Source organism: Sorex araneus, chromosome 5 (assembly GCF_027595985.1).
Source record: "Sorex araneus isolate mSorAra2 chromosome 5, mSorAra2.pri, whole genome shotgun sequence".
Taxonomy (NCBI): Eukaryota; Metazoa; Chordata; class Mammalia; order Eulipotyphla; family Soricidae; genus Sorex; species Sorex araneus.
The window spans coordinates 100,567,836-100,585,240 of NC_073306.1; the positions used below are offsets into that span (position 1 = coordinate 100,567,836).

At 42.2% G+C, this 17,405-nt stretch overlaps 1 protein-coding gene across 1 annotated transcript in view; it reads right to left on the reverse strand.

Annotated features, from left to right (window-relative positions):
* Positions 1 to 723: 723 nt before the first annotated feature.
* Positions 724 to 17,405, reverse strand: part of CCDC6 (coiled-coil domain containing 6) — a 133,704-nt gene continuing 117,022 nt past the window's right edge. Inside the window, exons 6-9 of the mRNA XM_012934496.2 lie at positions 16,978 to 17,134; positions 15,110 to 15,210; positions 6,430 to 6,554; positions 724 to 4,987 (exon numbers count right to left, since the gene is read on the reverse strand). Coding sequence (XP_012789950.2) covers positions 4,796 to 4,987; positions 6,430 to 6,554; positions 15,110 to 15,210; positions 16,978 to 17,134 — 575 coding nt within the window. The 3' untranslated portion in view covers positions 724 to 4,795. The remainder of the gene's footprint in view (positions 4,988 to 6,429; positions 6,555 to 15,109; positions 15,211 to 16,977; positions 17,135 to 17,405) is intronic.

Genomic DNA, 17,405 nt, shown 5'->3' on the forward strand with positions numbered 1-17,405 from the left:
ATAATGTGGAAGGGACTAGTGTACAGCTTTCTGCGACCCTTACTGGAAACTTTCATTTCAATTTATTCGTTTAAGCAAAGTTTCTAGAAAGTGCTTTTTTATAAATATGAAACTAGAGTTGCAGAGATTATTTAGCCTGGTGAGAGAATACTCAACTCTAAAGTGAATAGAAAATATTAGGTTTAACGGTGAAGAAATACAATAACGATGAATTTTAATGGTTAAAAAAAAAAAGCTTACCGAGTTGAAGAGAAATTCCAACAAGCTGATGGCACACTTTACTTGTGGGAGGCTTCCGTTCCATCCCACATGGTCCATGGAGTGCAAAGCCTCCCAGGACCACCAGGTATGGCCACCCCACCACCAAAAAGTTCTTCCTGAATATGTCTGTGATGAGTATGACTTTCCTTTGCATAATCTCTTAGGTTTGCAGGATCAAATCAAAATATGAAACAAGTGAACGGTACACAAATCATAAGTGTACAGGTCACACGTTTTCAAGAACAAGCTATCCAGGTAACCAGCAGCTTGATTAAATAAAAAAAAAAATACCAATAGTACCCAACTTTGTATTTCCTCCTTTTGAGTTTTTTGAGTTTACTTTCTGGAGTAGTCAAACATTCACAATCCAGGTTAGATGTCTATCAGAAGTAATAAGAGAAAAACATTCATTTCCTGACTGAGAGACCAGAAAGGGAAACATGAAATTTAAGAGTCCAGAGATACATTTTAAAAAATTATCTTTATTTAGGTTTTTGATTCAGCACATGTATCAAAGACTAATCAACATAAAGTAAGTAAGACATTAATTGGAAGTCTTACATCTCTCTAAACTCTGACCAAGAATGTCAAGATTGCCACTATTACCAGAACTCCAACCTAGTCAAGCTGTAGACAAACTACCATGAACAAACATACAGTGTGCAGGGGCAAGACATGCTAGCACATGGCTCTCCTCTTCTTTTGTTGATGTCCTTCCATCTGACAGTCCACTTTTGCTTTCCGTCCTAATGTCCAAACAGAGTTCAAAGGCCGCTCAGGGTCAACCTGATCAAATCCTCTTCCGGAGGAACGCATTCTTAAAGTGTTGTGCCTGCAACTTTGTTTTTGCCAGGATGAAGTTCAGATCGAGATGTAGAGCACAATCTAGATGATGGTGCAGACTAAGTCAAGAATTAAAGTTGAGCAGGAACCAGAGTTAAGGCATGAATGCACACACGCACACATGCACACACACAGCACCCACGCTTTTAAGAACATAAGATTCTTCCAATTGCCTACACCAAGAGGCAACCGGAGCTTAGCAGTTAACTAACCATAACTGCAGAGCATTCTGGAAGATGCTCCCCATAATTTTAAGTTAACAGCTGTGTGTGTATGTTTCATTAAAAAAAAAAAATTAAAATAAACAACAAGGAAAAAAAAAACTCAAAACCTAAAAACCCCTTAATCTCTTATAATGGCTCTTGAGCACGGAACTCATGTAGCAGCATCAATTGCTGGCTCTTTCAATAATTTGGAAATAAAAGGTTGTTTTACTACGTATTTCTTTGGTAGTCATCACTACAAAGTTTTCAGTGTTGGTTACCTAAAAGACAGGTACTAGACAGAAGTTCAAGTTACAGAGAAATAATTCTTCTGTATTGATAAGAAAAATATTGAGCTCTCAAAGTACACGTTACTAAGCTTTTTCCTTACTGGGCATCCTCTAGAAGCAAGGCTTCGCACAGGCAAAATTCGTGTCTACCTAACAAAGGGCGATAGATGTATTCTATTTTCCTAGGAGTGAACAGTTAACAAAAACAACATTATCTGTTATTTCTGGTCGAATCAGTTAGAAGTCAATGACAAAGGGACAGCAGCACTTGGTGACAAAGTCACATTCTGGTCACACACTCATTCCATGGTTGCTGGTCAACATACGAGGAGCTCAGAATTTAAAATTCCTTTCCATCAATGGAGGTGCAGATTACACTACATCTTAAATACTTCCACCATCTGCCAAATGTTGAGAATTCTGTCTAGAATGCCAGCATGCTTAATGAGAGAAAGCAGTTCAGAGCCCAGAGAGGTGTCAGGTATTAGGTAAGTCAATTTGGTTTTCTATGAAAGGCATGGTGATCTGGCAACAGAGTACTTATCCTATTAGCAGCACAGTGGTAGCCAAAGGTCTCTGTTAGCAAGACAGGAAAGAGAAACTATTGTTGCTCCCACCTGCCTCTGGGATGGCTACTGATTTTACAAAGGCCTTCTGGGAAGTCAGTCCATGGTTGTCTTGGGCAAATGGGCAACAAGAATGAAAGTCACCGTGTTCAGCCCTCATGAAACGGAAGCCAGCTTCCCACAGGTAGGGAGCTTCTGGCCTCTATGAATTTGGGGTCTGAATCTTATGGGTCCCTAGTGGCTAAACAAATGCCCTCGTAAATACTGCCCAAGAGTGACAGGTTCCACATGGGGTCAGAAACACTTGAAAAGGACACAAAACAGTTTAAGTTCAAAATAGTAGTGTTGGGTCTATCAATCATGAATATTCTGGAAGAGGAAATTAGATACATGTCGCAAAATGCTCTTTGAAGAAACTGGGGTTTATTCTGAAATGAAATGCCTAGTCTTCGGGAACCAGTGCTACATTTCTGCACAAGTCTGAATGTCAAGAACCTGTCTCAAAAAGGCATTAATCTGGAACTGTTTGCTCATTCCAAGTGCTGTCTCATTCACCATATGGCAATGTTTTGAATTTTGTGCTTTCAGGAGGTAACTAAATTGACAGGAAGCAGAGGGAAGATTATATTATGAACTTTCCCATTTGCGAACAAGACACTATCCAAAGCACTGAAGTCTATAATATCATTTAAAAAAAAAAAAGACTTTTGTAAACATATACCATATTTCTCCTATAAGAAAAACCGAGAACTGTACCATGGAGGCAAACTGTTTGCCTACTACTCTTATATTTCCTCGGAACGGCAATGTACCAGGAGGAAGAGGAGCTGTGAGCAAAATCCCCAGGCTTGATATGACCCCATCTGATCAGATTAAAAACCTAAAGCCTCAATAATTAAATGCCAAACTTCTTCCCCATATACTTGAGAACTCTACTATGATTATGCATATTATACAGACATTATAAATAAAATTATATAGACGTACAATTTCTTCCAAACATTTGAGGAGTGATGTTCTCAGTTTGGGGGTAGAAGCAGTAAGAGGTGAAAAATCCTATTGTTGCTTTTACTCAAGTTCTTAAAATGCTAGTCAAACACTATTATCCAACAAGACTTTTTTTTTCTTTCTGTAACTCTTAAATATGCATTTGAAGGCAAAAATGGAGGTTTTGATACTGTACAATATTAAATATCTACAATGTAATGGTTCCTTATTTTTAGGAGTGTTCATTAAAAGCTAGCTATTAGAGATGGTTTGTCACAAAACATGGACTTAAAAATTACTGATAAATTAATTTTCAGTTCTCTGATTATATCCAACAGATACACATTCTCATCATAAAATATACATTCTCTAGTAAGTTATTTTTGTCCACAGCATATATAAATATGCAAACACAGGTGGTAAAAATCACTTTACTACCAAAGTACAAAACAGTAACTGCTGAAAAGCAAAAATAAAGATGTTGCAAGTACTAAGAGTGACTCAATGTTCCACTTCAAAGTGAAACCAAATGATTTATTTGTGCTAAAGGAATGAAATCATGTATTCAGAATATACTTCTTTGTACACCGCACTTGCTTTGCTTGTAGTAAGCCATCACCAATGCTAATGTGCTACTTTCCTCTACACCTCTTTTCTGTCAAGCAATAAAGTATCTTAAGGCTATTACGCCAAGATATTCCTATATTGTTCATTTCAAATAGTACTTTCTAATAGTATTTTGCACCTTTAAAATATTTGTTCAAACTCTATTTCAGGGAACACAAAGAATGAAAAGGGGAAATAGCTGTGTTTTGTTACAATCCCAATGCTTCTGCAGCAGAAAACAAATAGCACATTCTAATCAGCCATCACAATCGCTGGTGGGTGGGAAAACATTAATCAACTCATGTCAGAGGGGGCCAGTTTGGGTAGATTAACATTACAGATAAAGAATCACACTTTCATATACAATAATTATTCATCCCATGTATGTGGCAAAGATATAGCCATGTGATCTGTTACTTCAGGCTGTTTTACAAGAGACATGGATGTTGATATACTGAAAATAACCTATAAAAAGTGTATCTGTAGAAAGCTCTATTAAACAGTATATTGTCTTGGGCACTGATCCATCTAACTTTCCGTTTGACACTGAAAATTAGATTTTCAAAGGTTTGAATTGTAGTGCTGAATTACTGGTATATTTGTAGACACCATAGAGGTGGGTGGGTGACTAATAACTGCTCAGTAATTTTCTGCAAATTCATGAAAAAAATATACAAAAGATTTCCCTTTTTATTTTACAAACCTAAAAGCCAGGAAAATGAAGCTCTGGGCCCAAGCAAAAATTGCACACTGCTGCTGAATTACAAATATTGAATAGCAAATGTTCCAGCCAGGGAATGGAGGATGTACATGTAGATTCAAGTAAAACACTGATGGAAAAAGTTGTCTGTTTAGTGTTGTAGACCCACAACACTGGCTGCGTTTCCGACAAACACTTACAACACAATTAAGAGTGAAGCCTAGATAACCTCAGTGCAAATAAGTCAGATCCAAATATGCCAGGGAAGGAAGCCTTTGGCGTTGAGTAGATGGCTCCACTGTACGAGTCCCCACATGAGATTCAGACTAAGCACATGCATTAAGGCTGGGAGGGGTGCACCGGATGCTGCGACGGGGCCGGCTGCGAGGTGGCTGCCGAGGGGACCGAGGGCTGCATGGGAGGCGGAGGCGGAGGTGGAGGCGGCTGGACTGGGGTCTGTGTGTTGGGAGATGGAGGTGGCGTGGGTCGTTTGAACTTGTCAGGACTGTTGCTTCTCCGTGGTGAAGGCCTCTGTGGGGACGGGAGAGGCAGAGATCAGTCGGGGGACAGGGAGTTCATTTCTAACATTTCTGACACAGCGCAAGGGCTGAGACTGGGAACAGGCTGAGTCACAAAGACAAGAATCTGGTGACTGTCTTGTGCTCACTTGGTCTCTGAACTACTAACAAAATCATAAGTAGAGGTAATGTCAACCTGTGCACCTATGGAAAGGCTAAGAGATGTGCACTGCCCTAATTAGTGAACTGAGTCCTTTCAGTCCTAAAAGTCAAGAGAGAAAACAGCTGTCACCCTGCTCCTGCTAAAATCTTTTCTCATTTGTATGTCCCCAATTCCTTCTATAACTCAACAGTTAGTTTTTTTTTTTTATTAGTGAATCACCATGAGGTACAGTTATAGGCTTACAAACTTTCGTGCTTGTGTTTCAGTCATACAATGATCGAGTACCCATCCCTCCACCAGTGCCCATTTTCTACCATCAATCATCCCAGCATCCCTCCCACCACCCCTACCCCACGCCCTCCACCCCGCCCTGCCTCTGCAGCGGGGCATTCCCTTTTGCTTCCTCTTTCCTTTTGGGTGTTGTGGTTTACAATAGAGGCATTGAGCGGCCATCATGTTTGGTCTATAGTCTACTTTTGGCACACATCTTTCAGCCCAAATGGGCCCTCCAAACATACTTTACCTGGTGTTCCCTTCTCTATCTGAGCTGCCTTCTCCTCCAGCATGTGAGGCCGGTTTCCAAGCCGTGGAGCAGACCTCTTAGTCCTTATCTCTACAACAGTTGTAGTTTTCAGGACATTGAAAACTACAACATCCTGAAAACTACAACTAAGCCAAAACTATATTTGCTTTTATGTACAGTTCATAAAAACAAGAATAGTACAGTGGAGAGACAGTGCAGCGGGTAGGGCATTTGCTCTGCATGTGTCTGACCCGGGTTGGATCCCCCGCACCACGTATGGTCTCCACTGGGTGTGGCCCCAAATCCAAACAGTAACAAACCTAAAAACTAGCAAAACAAAATCAGAAATATCTACTAATGTGTCTGTGAAATACAGTTCTTTAAAATAATGCTTTTGGGGGGGGAATAACCTCAATTCTCTCCAACTCTCAAATCCCTACTAACTACCTTTATAACCACTCAGTTTACTAGGCAACTAACAATCATTTGTTATGGCAAAGAGCTGGTGAGAGGTCAATCCACTAGTTAGGGCTTGAGTTACAAAGGGCAATTTTTTAATTTCACACAGGGCAATTTTTCATAAGCAAACAGGTTCTTGCCTCCTGGAAAGGATTCTGGTTTGAACCTCAAAGTTCAAAACCACACTACTGGGAAGCTGCCAGAGTTGTAAGGCCAAAGAAGGTTTGACGTCTCGGGGCATTGTTCCTGGGATCCCAAAAGGACCACTAACACTGTGTGTAAAGAGCTGCTTCCCATCCCCTGTACTTACTGTGATTCCATGGGATGCTCCCATATGCTGCACATGGAGACCTGGGGAGTTGTAGTAAGACATTCCGGCTCTCGTCAACGAAGTTGGTGGCGTGAAACCAACAGTGTGACTTGCGTATGACAGACCTAAAATACAAAAACAATCGCGTAATTATCAATCTCAGTTACCTGGGACTTCAACCACACAGGAGGCTCTCTGTTCAGAAGTGCTTAGTCACCTGCAAAAGCTGAAGCAGATAAGGATGGCAAACTCGCCCAAAGGTCTACTAGGTAAGAAGTGGAGGGAGGGGGGAGCGTCCAGCCCTGGAGTAGAAGACAGCATATAGATATAACAAGCTTCTACAGGTGCACAGATGACAGAGTTGGGAGAGGGCGATCTCTTTCACATATGGCACTGGGAAAAGTCCATATTCACAGGACAAAGAAAGAAACTGAACTCTTATCTGACATCACACAAAGAAATCAGCATGCGTTAAAGACAAACATGATACCTGAAACTGTACAGTTCCCTGAAGAAAACACAGGGAGAACAGCCTCCCGACAGGTCTGGAGAGATGGCTCAAAGGAATGAAGGGGATGCCTTGTAGTTGGGGGCAAAAGTTTGATCCCTGGCACTGCCTGGCTTCCTTGGGCACCACCAGGTGTAGCCTGGAGCTCCAGCCCCCAGGGTGGCTCTCAGGGGCCTGAACTGAACTAGGTCAGGCCCTACTGTGGGCAGTAGGAACCTTTCGGAGCGCAGGTACACAGTGTCAGAGGTCCCCCAAATTTTGAGAAAGCTTTGGCCTTTGATTGCTCAGTCATGATATCAAGAGGCACAGGCAACGAAAGATAAGTAGCCAAATGGGGTGATATCACAGTGAAAAGCTCTGTTCGGGGGAAAAAATACGAACAGAATAAAGGTAGAAAATTGAATGGGGGTAGGAGGGAGAAGGCAGCTGGAATAGAGAAGGGATTATTAAGACAATGATGGTTGGAGGAATCATTCGGGATGAGAGATGTGTGCTGAAAGATAAAGGACCAAACATGATGACCTCTCAGTATCTGTACTACAAACCATAGCACCCCAAAGTAGAGAGTGTATGGGGGAAATTGTCTGCCACAGAGGCAGGGGGAGGGTTTGAAAGGAGCGTAAACTGGGGACATTGGTGGTGGAGAATGTGCACTGGTGGAGAGATGGGTGTTTGATGATTGTATCACTGAAACTCAAACATGACAGCTTTGTAACTGTATGTCACGGTGATTCAATTAAAAAAAAAAAAGGAAACAATGGGAGAAAAGATTTTCAAGCTCCATCTCCAAGAAGGGCTTAGAACCCAAAATATGGAAAGAACTCAGGACTGGAACAATAATACGTGGGTAGGGCACTTGTCTTGCATGCAGCCAACCCAAGTTGATCCCTAGCACTCCATCTGATCCCCCAAGCCCAATGAGTGATACCTGAGCACAGAGCCAAGTCTAAACCCTAAGCCCTGCTGGGTGTGGCCCTTGAACAAAAACAAAGAAATCCCAAAATATATAAGGGAGCTCTCTAAATCAGTTGCAAGTAAAATAGCTCAGCTGAAAAATGGAAAACATTTGAAGAGGCAGTTCTCTAAGACGAACATACGGATAATTAATATTAAACAAACAACAGCTGTGCCCATGAGAATGGAATGTGACGCCCCTGTGCCATGTTATGGTGCACTCAAAATAATGGTGCACTCAAAAATGGGAAGCTGTTTGGTATTTCTGCAAAACAATTAAAACTACCAAGCTGAGAAATACTACAGCACCTATGGCCAGTACTGGGCAAGAGCCCAGTGAGGTTCAATTCCTAGCACCACATGGTCCCCCAAGCATCACCAGGTGTAGCCCTAGAGGATCCTAGAACCATGAAGGTGACACAGGTATCCCCAACACTGCAGGGTCCAACCAACATCACCTACACTAAACAGATGGCCTGGCTGGCCAAGAACGGCCACTGGGTCCCTGGCCTGTTGGGAGGAACCCCCTGCCCCTACTCAAACAAAATCAAAACAGAACTACTGTGTGAGGTAAGGATCCTACCACCTGGGATTTATTCAAAAGAAACTGAATCAAGATGTGGAAACTAATACCCCCTAGCTCACTGCAGCAAAATCCACAATAGCTGTGATGGTGATGTAGAAACAGCCTAAACATTCACTGGCAGATGAGCAGAATGAGAAAAGATGGCATAGACAGGCCAGATAAAAGACTGTCCAGCCTTTAAAATATACTGTCCAATCTGACAATGGGGCTGAAACAGGGAAAGGTCGTGCTATTAATGTGAGACTGTCGCGAAAGGGCAACACTGATGACACTTCTGTGAAGTCACACTGAGAGCGCAGTGTAGACCGGTGGGCAGCACAGCTTGGCAGCAGGAGGAAACAGGGCATTACTGTTCAGTCAGCAAAACATTTCAGGAACACTCCACGAATATGCTCTAGGGATCTGCTGTATAGCACTTTAGTTATGGTTAATATTGTTAATTCTGAACAGTTAAATTTTATTAGGGGCGATATCTTATATGAAATATTTTTATCCCAATAATAATTTAAAAAGAGATTAAAAAAAAAAGCCAAGCCCTGCCAGAGTTCAACTAAAATATGGGAAAATAGTAGGAAAACATGAGAAAAAAAAAAAAAGAATGAAGTTTAAAAAAAATGCAAAAGAGAAAGAGTGAAAATGAGACATATTGAAAAGGGGGAAGAGTGAAAGGATATACTAACATAGGAAGACATGTGAGCCCAAGCAAACCAAATCACCACAGAGAACTCTAATTTTAGATTGAATATTCAGTGAAGAAAACAAAGCCCAGTATGTACCAATGTTCAAAGAAATAAACTAATTTATTTAAGAAAGAAGTCCCAGCCCACTTCAGCCTTGAGGGCCCAAGAATCATCTTCAAAGAGTTTTAATATCTATACTCCTTACTATTAAACTAGGTAGCTTTGAGTTAAGAGTCCAAAGTAGTATTTGTGAATTTTTCCAAGAGTTCATGGTGATTACCAGAACAAGGTAGAGAAAACACAGAGTCACAGCACTCATCACTGATGAGCCACTGAAGCAACCTGGGCTCTGCACTTAAGTCACTGATGGCTCTCCTGGGACAGCACTGTTCACTGAATAAATGCACTCGGTTTTGCATCTTTGATTTCCCACTGGATCAGGGGATCCAGCACAGGGTAAATTCGGTAAGAAAGAATGGTGTGAATGGAATCAAAGAGCAATACAGGAAGTCTGGGTAGGAACCCCTTATGGTCCATCATTCCACGCTGAAGATCAGCTGCTAGATGCTAAGTAACACGAACTCCTTTGATCACTTTTCTGCATGCAAACAAGCCTTCAAATCCTAAACAGTCATTTAATGGATGCTCATTTTAATCACAAGGGCTTCATTCAGGTAGGGGAGGGAAGAAGAGAGCTTTCTTTAAACAGCTTTGAAGAATATAACCCTAATTCTTTTTTTCTTATGAAAGAGATGAAATTTAAGCAAAAGGTTATGAAAGTGGATGCTTATCTCTTGGTAGAGCTCACTATCCAATTTGTTTTAAACAACAACAAAACAACTAACCTATTTTCTCGAATTACTGGGGCAATTTTTTTCAAAGTTAATTATGAAATCACTAATCTGCTTAAGTGCTAAATTGCTAATCAAGAATCTTCAAAGACTCCCCAGTGCCAACCTTAAAAACAAAGGCAATAAAAAGCCTTTATGGCTATTATGCAGCAGGGCTTCTGTTTTGGCTCTAAATTATCTCCTGATGTACCAGGTCAATAGCTCTAGGTACAAAAGCTATTACTACGAACCAAGAAGAATCTCAGCAGAGTCCCAGAGACCTCTTCCCTCCTTCCCACCACCAAGTGTCCTACTGCCCCTTCCCCTATTATCACTCAAAACCTCATGCTGCCTTTCCAAAAATCAAACAGGCCAGGTTCTAGAGCCAACTGCCACAATCACACCTCTTGGTACTGAGTAACAATGGACTTTACATGCCTCCACTGTAAAATGGGATAACTGTAGTGACCTCATATAATGGGAAGGATGAAAGATTCACTGCCACAAAGTGCTCAGAGAGTACCTGGCACAAAGATAAGGATCACTGTACATCTCTCCCCACACGCAACTTCATGGTCCTTATCTGAAAAGCTACTACAGTGGAAGCTCTCCCAAGCCCCCTGCATTTTGGGGTGTGTTTTCGGCCACCCCTGCAGTGCTCAGGGCTTACAACTGGTTCATTACTCAAAGATCACTCTTGGCAGTGCTTGGGGGACCATACTGGTTGTTGGGGTTCAAATCTGGGTTGGTCATGAGCAATGTAAGCGTCCACCTGCCACACTATCGCTCCAGCCCCAGCTCTCATCTTTGGGCCTTTTTTTAAAACCATCTGGCTTCATAAAAGTGACTTTTTATTTTAAAATAGTTTGTGCTTTTTAAGAAGCCGTAAAAATACTTTAGGATTTGTGTGTGCCATTCCCTTAACTTTCCCTTCACTATCTTTATTTTGTTTTGTTTTGGGGCAACACCCAGTGGTGCTCAGGATTTACACCTGGCTTTGCACTCAAGGATCACTCCTGGGAGTGCTCTGGGCACCATATGGGGTACAAGGGATAGAACTCAGGTTGGCCGCATGCCAACCAAGTGTCCTACTCGCTGGACTATTACTCTAGCCCTGATCAGGTTCTTACAGATGCTCTCTCTAGGGGAATGGTTCAACTGGGCTCATGGGTTTTGGGAGAAAGGCCCCAGATGTAAGTGCCACTCTTGTCACATTATTATCAAGGGAACATATTGCACCAGGCTGACTTACCACTGGCTAGTCTTAATCACCTGTCTGGGCAGGTTGTTCCATGTAAATAAGGTTCCTCTTTCTCTCCCTTTTCATACTGTATTCTGTGGAAGGACACCTCTATGTGCAGTCCGCATTTATAGAGTAGGGACTAATTTCTATTTCCTTGAGGGCAGAACATCAACATTATCTATAGGAATTTCATGTGGGAGAGCTATATCAATTCTTCCTTCTTTCTTTCTTTATTTATTGGGCTGGAGTGATAGCACAGCGGTAGGGTGTTTGCCTTTCATGCAGCCGACCCGTGTTCGATTCCTCCACCCCTCTCTGAGAGCCCGGCAAGCTACCCGTGGTGTACTGGATATGCTAAAAACAGTAACAAATAAGTCTCACAATCGAGAGACATTACTGGTGCCTGCTTGAACAAATCGATGAGCAACGGGATGACAGTGATTTGTTTGTTTTTTTATGCTTTTTGGATCACACCCAATGATGCTCAGGGGTTACTCCTGGCACATGCACTCAGGAATTACTCCTGGCGGTGCGATGCTGGGAATCGAACATGGGTCTGCTACATGCAAGGCAAATGTCCTACCCGCTGTACTATCACTCCAGCCCCTCATTCATTTACTTAGGTTAGAATGCAATCATGGCAAGTATGTTATAAACAACTGTTTTTATTATATACTCATCGGCTGCTCAAATTCTTCCACTTTAGGTCTCTGGGAGTTCAGTTAGCCTGTGTGTCTCTTTGAATTACTCTCATTATTTTGTTTATTTGGGATCTTTCTTATTTTCTGGCATATTCAGATTTTCAAGGTTTACCTGGTATATTTCTACTTCCAGCCCTAGAAACATTTCTTCAAGGAGTTTCTTTTATTGGAAAATGGAATTAGAAGTGAAGATTTAGGGCTGGACAGACAGGATACAGAGTAAGAGGCTTTGCACACAGCTGACACTGGTATGATTTCGAGCACATTATAATCCCCTGAGCACAGACAGAGACTGCCACTGAGTGCTGAGCCAGATGTAAGTCCTGAGGAACATGGGATGTGGCCAAAAAAAAAAAAAAAGGGGGGGGGGAAAGAACAAAAACAAAGGCCAAAACCTCCTGGTATGTTTATGGAAGTGGGGTACAGACTCTTTCTAAACATTATTCCTTAGGCAGGAGCAATAGTACAGTGGGTAGGGCGTTTGCCTTACATGTGGCTGATCCACGTCTGATCCCTGGCATCCCACATGGCCTGAACACCGCCAGAGGTAATTCCTAAGTGCAGAGCCAGGAGTAACCCCTGAGCATCACCAGGTGGATCCAAAAAGCAAAATAAATAAATAAATAAATAAACATTATCCCTCATCCCTAATTTCAGCACATCAAAACATGATCATCGGAAGACGGGAGAAAGCTAAACAAGCTGGAGTGCATGCTTTGCACAAGGAGTCCTGGGTTCAAGCTCCTGCATCAAATGGTCCCGTAACCAACCACCATGAAGAGCCGTCCCCAAGCAGTGAACTAGGAGATGCCTGAGCACTGTCAGAGACAAACCCCCAACCAAAATAGAGAAGAAAGAAAAGAAACTGGTAATTCCCTTTTCTTGGGCTGTATAACATAATGGGATAATCTGAAATGGAAGTGACACCCTCCCTAGTGAGGACTCATATCTGTTTAGATATAATCAGGCAGAGAATTTTAAGTCCGAGGAAATGCAACTTTCAAACAATCAAATAGCACTCAAAATATTTCAATAAGTTGGTAAAATAAAAATTGCCAAAGTTAACCAAGAACTTGAAACACTTAATTTTAAACTTTAACCAAGATTCAAAGCACTTAAGGGAGAAACAAAACTATACAAACAGCGTGATTCCAGAGAAGAGACCAGAGCACTTAACCAATGACTATGACAAATTCTTCTAGGATAAGTAGAAGTGAAAAAAACTTGAAAACTCAGGCTGGGACAATTTGGACGGTAGTCATTAAGGAATAATTCTGTCACCAAACAGAAGGTAAAAATCTACTTTCATGATTTAGAACTTAAAACAGGATCAAAATATTCTCACTTAGGCTGGTGTGGGGCAAGTCTTGATGTTGAAGGGAAATCCAACAGCTGTTATGGTAAATGCAAGATCCACATCCCTCCTACCACAGGGATGAATGCAGTAACAATGCAGTAACTGGAATAAGATCTTCCTGAAGACTGTCAGGGAGTAGCACTGTCACTGAAGCAACTGTTGTCTCGTTGTTCATCAATTTGCTTGAGCAGGCACCACTAACGTCTCCATTATGACATTATGAGACTTGTTACTGTTTTTGGCATACTGAATACGCCATGGGTAGCAGGATACTCTTGGTAGCTTGCCGGGCTCTCCAAGAGGGACGGAAGAATCAAACACGTGTCAGCCAAGCATAAGGCAAACACCATACCCGCTGTGCTATTGCTCCAGTTAGGGAGTATTAATAGAAATTAATATTTCCGAGCAAGGGCTTTTTTCCTGCTTACAATGACTATAGCATTGCATTTAATTTGAGATCACAAGCCCCAAAAGATTTCTTCAGATTTAAATGAAACTTCAAATGAATCACTATAGAATTAACTATAAAAATCCACCTCTGTCTTGTTTGTACTAACTCATGCCTTTCTTTTGTATCATCAGTCATAGGACTTTTATCATGGTCATGAAATCCAAGTGCTACTTAGGGGAAACAGAGAAGCCATTAGAATGAGTTGCTTTTAGAGAATTAAAGGCCACTAGAAAGTAGAAGAAACAGATTCAGGAACATTGTTTGGGAAGAACCAGGGGTGACGATCATGCCTTTGGCCCACGATCCCCATGTTCAGAGATCACGATGGCCAAAGCAAACAAAAGCCTCCAAGCTTGGGACAGGGCTTTCCTTGGCATTGTTCTCTTTTAAAATTAAAATGTTACAGCAGGATAGTTGTGGGGTGTGGGAAGAGATCATATAATCTCAAAATACAGCTATTCCTCCCTCTCGCTTTTTCTCTGGCAACCTGAACTGCATCGACATTTATCTTTAATTAGCCCGAAAGACAATTTATAACAACAGACACAATCAGCTGTTACTCTAACATGAACTGGTTTTGCTCTCCCAAACCACAAAACCTTTACTGTTGCCAACCTTCAAAGTTCCTCATTTCTCACTTTACTTTGCTGTAAATCCCCTGATTACCTCCTGATTCTGATCCCCCTTCCCCAACTCTTTATTTACTTATTATTATTTTATTTTTTATTAGTGAGTCACTGTGAGATAGTTACAGGCTTACAAACTTTTGTCCTCCCAACTCTGTTTAAATAAATGCAAGTTATCAACAAACACAAGAAGTTGTCACGTGGGTCACAAGGGAAAAAAAAAATCCGTATGGCCTCACTAGTCAACTCTCCACTTCCTTCCTTGCAGGTATCATTTACTTGCCCTCCTGGCCTGACAGCCCCGCACTGTGCTTGTACTGAGCCACAGATCCTGGGGAGAGTTTTCGGGGTCAGATGAAGACAAGCATACCTTTGAGGGGGAAGGCTCTGCGGAGCAAAGCCAGAGGCAGAAGCAAAGCCAGTTCCTTCTTGCCTAGCCCATTCTGTCAGGCCGAGTCCCACTCATAAATCACCGGAGCACTAGGAGGCAGCTCGTGTTTGAAAGCACACAGACTCTGGAGACAGACATGCCCTGTCCTGCCACTTTCTGCACATGCGACTAAAAGCTAGTGAAGCTCCACGGGCTGCTTCCTCATCACCCCCAAGGAAAAACAGGGCCTATGGTGATGATGCTGAGGACAAGTACGAGAGGATGTCCAGTGATGCTGCCCAGTGAACATAACATTTGGGGATGCCCATTAAATGGGCCCCAAACCAGATAAGCAGCCACGAACATGTACTCACCAGGTGATATAGGCCTGCTTGAACTTGGAGAGGGTGTGTAAGGAATTGGGCTGGACACAGTGCGAGGTCTTAATCCTTGTGCAGACATCTCATTAAAATACCTACAGGGAAAAAGCAGGCTGCAATGAGAGTCGCCTCACTGTTAGTAGCTCTTAGGAACAATTATGAAAAGGTTCCCCCCAAGGTCAGACTCCCAAAGGGTTAGGAAGTGCTGTAGCTGGGAGATACTCGCAAAGAAATATCCCTGTAGACATCTACAGTGTCTGGTTATTGTCTTTCTCCCAAATGGATTATTCTCAGCAAGGAGAGAACTAAATTCCACTGGGGTAATCTGACCTGAAAAAGGAAAGGACAATTCTGAGGAGGAACAACAACAAAACAACAAAACTTCGGTCTGAAGCTGGAAGGAGCTTCAGAGCTGTCACCATGGAAGAACCATCCCTGAGCACACCTTCCCCCCGGCACAGGGGAGGGAGAACTACAGGGCGCGCTGGCTGGCACAGGCAGCTGTGCATTAAGGCAGCCAGTGGGTCTTTAGTACTCAAGCTCATGTATCCTGTCAAATGCCTTGGAGAGGATAAGAATTGTGGAGAGAATCAGACCCCAATAGAAAGAGATCAGTGAAATGGAGTTTGATAACACAAACTTCTCAGAATAATCTTTAGTCTTTTAAGGACGAGGCTATGTACAGGCTGTTCACCTAGCTACTTAGATAGCCTCCTTTTTAATCAAATTTTTAAATCAGAAGACCTACTGTTTCACTTTTGTGAATGTTTTTATTGTATAAGTAGATTACAGAACATATGATACCTTTCTTGAAATGTTACTACCACTGTTCATGGCAAATGGATCTATCCAGGAAGAGAAACCAGGCGCTGCTCTGCTAACATTGCCCTCATTTCCCAGCGGTTGCCTCTGGCACTATCAGCTGGAACCACTCATCACAATCATTAGCAGGCCCTGGTCAGACCCTGGCTGCGGTGTCCTGTGGGACAGATCCCCAAAGAGACGGGGTTTCACCTCGACACTGACCACACGAGACCAAGGCATCCCTGATCCAGAAGAGGAAAATGGCTGTGCAGAAATGGTCTGGTTCCGAGAAAGGCTAATTTCCTAAGTTCTGGACGTCTCTGCAGGCTCACCAGTGTTTTCAATTTGGATTTATTACTTGTGTTAATTCACTCACTCCTAAGGAAAATAAACAACATGGGTGGTGGGGCATGGGGTGAACTAGGAACTTTAGAGGTGGGGGAGAAAATTTGGATGAAAGGAAAATGATTTCACCATTTCTTCTAGGTGTCCAAAGAATGATTCTTGCTTCAGTCTTAGTGCAACAAAAGAAAGGCTTGAACAGATAAATGCATTGTACTCATCTGACTTTTAAAAATGAACAGAAAAAAAGCTCAAAAGTTACCCATCGCGCTAAGGGAAGACTTCTGGTTCTCACTCGCATTGCCCACCACCCCACTGCCCCATTTGCTGGTTCTTCAACTTCTGTCTGAATTTGTTTCCTCTGGCTGTATTAGCACTAACTTATCCAATCTATGAATTAGGATATTCCTAGACTTTAGACAGATAGAATATAGGTTTATACTAACTCAAAAAGCAAATGCCTATTCTGCCTCTGCATACAACTTCACCTCCCATTCTTTGCCTCTAAATGATTTGAAAGGCAACACTTTTCTCCTTTTTTGTGTTCATTTATCTCATTCTCAGCGTCTACTTTGATGTGATGCACTCATTATTAGGAAAAATAAATGTTTAAGCTAGCCCTGTCCATGAACTGTGATGGAGGCACCCCAGAGCCTGAGTTTTTGTGGTTGCTTGTTGGTGTTTTTGCAAACAAGGTCTATGAGACAAGTACATACCTTTCGTCATCCATTTCCAGGCTGGACTCACTTTCGGAGAGTTGCCGGCAGAGGGCCTCTCTCCTCTCCATCTCCCTCTGCAGCTTCCTCTGCAGCCTCAAGTTCTCTTCCCGCATGTGACGTTCTTCCTCCAGATACTGTGCCATTTTCTCTGAATCTGAAAAGTGGGGGATCTCAGTCAGAGTTGCATGCAATTGTATGTGAACCTCAGTAGAGAAGACTGCAGTTCCATTCCAAGCAAGACAAAGGAACCAGGGCCAGACACTGCTTCTCACCCCGACATCAATGAGGTCTCTTTTTAACGTTTACCCCACATGTCAAAAGTTTCCAACAAGCTACATTCAGAAAAGAATACAAAAAGCATCGGCAGAGGACGCATTTTCACTCTCACTTAATTTACATGGAAGAGGAAATGGAAGAACTGAACT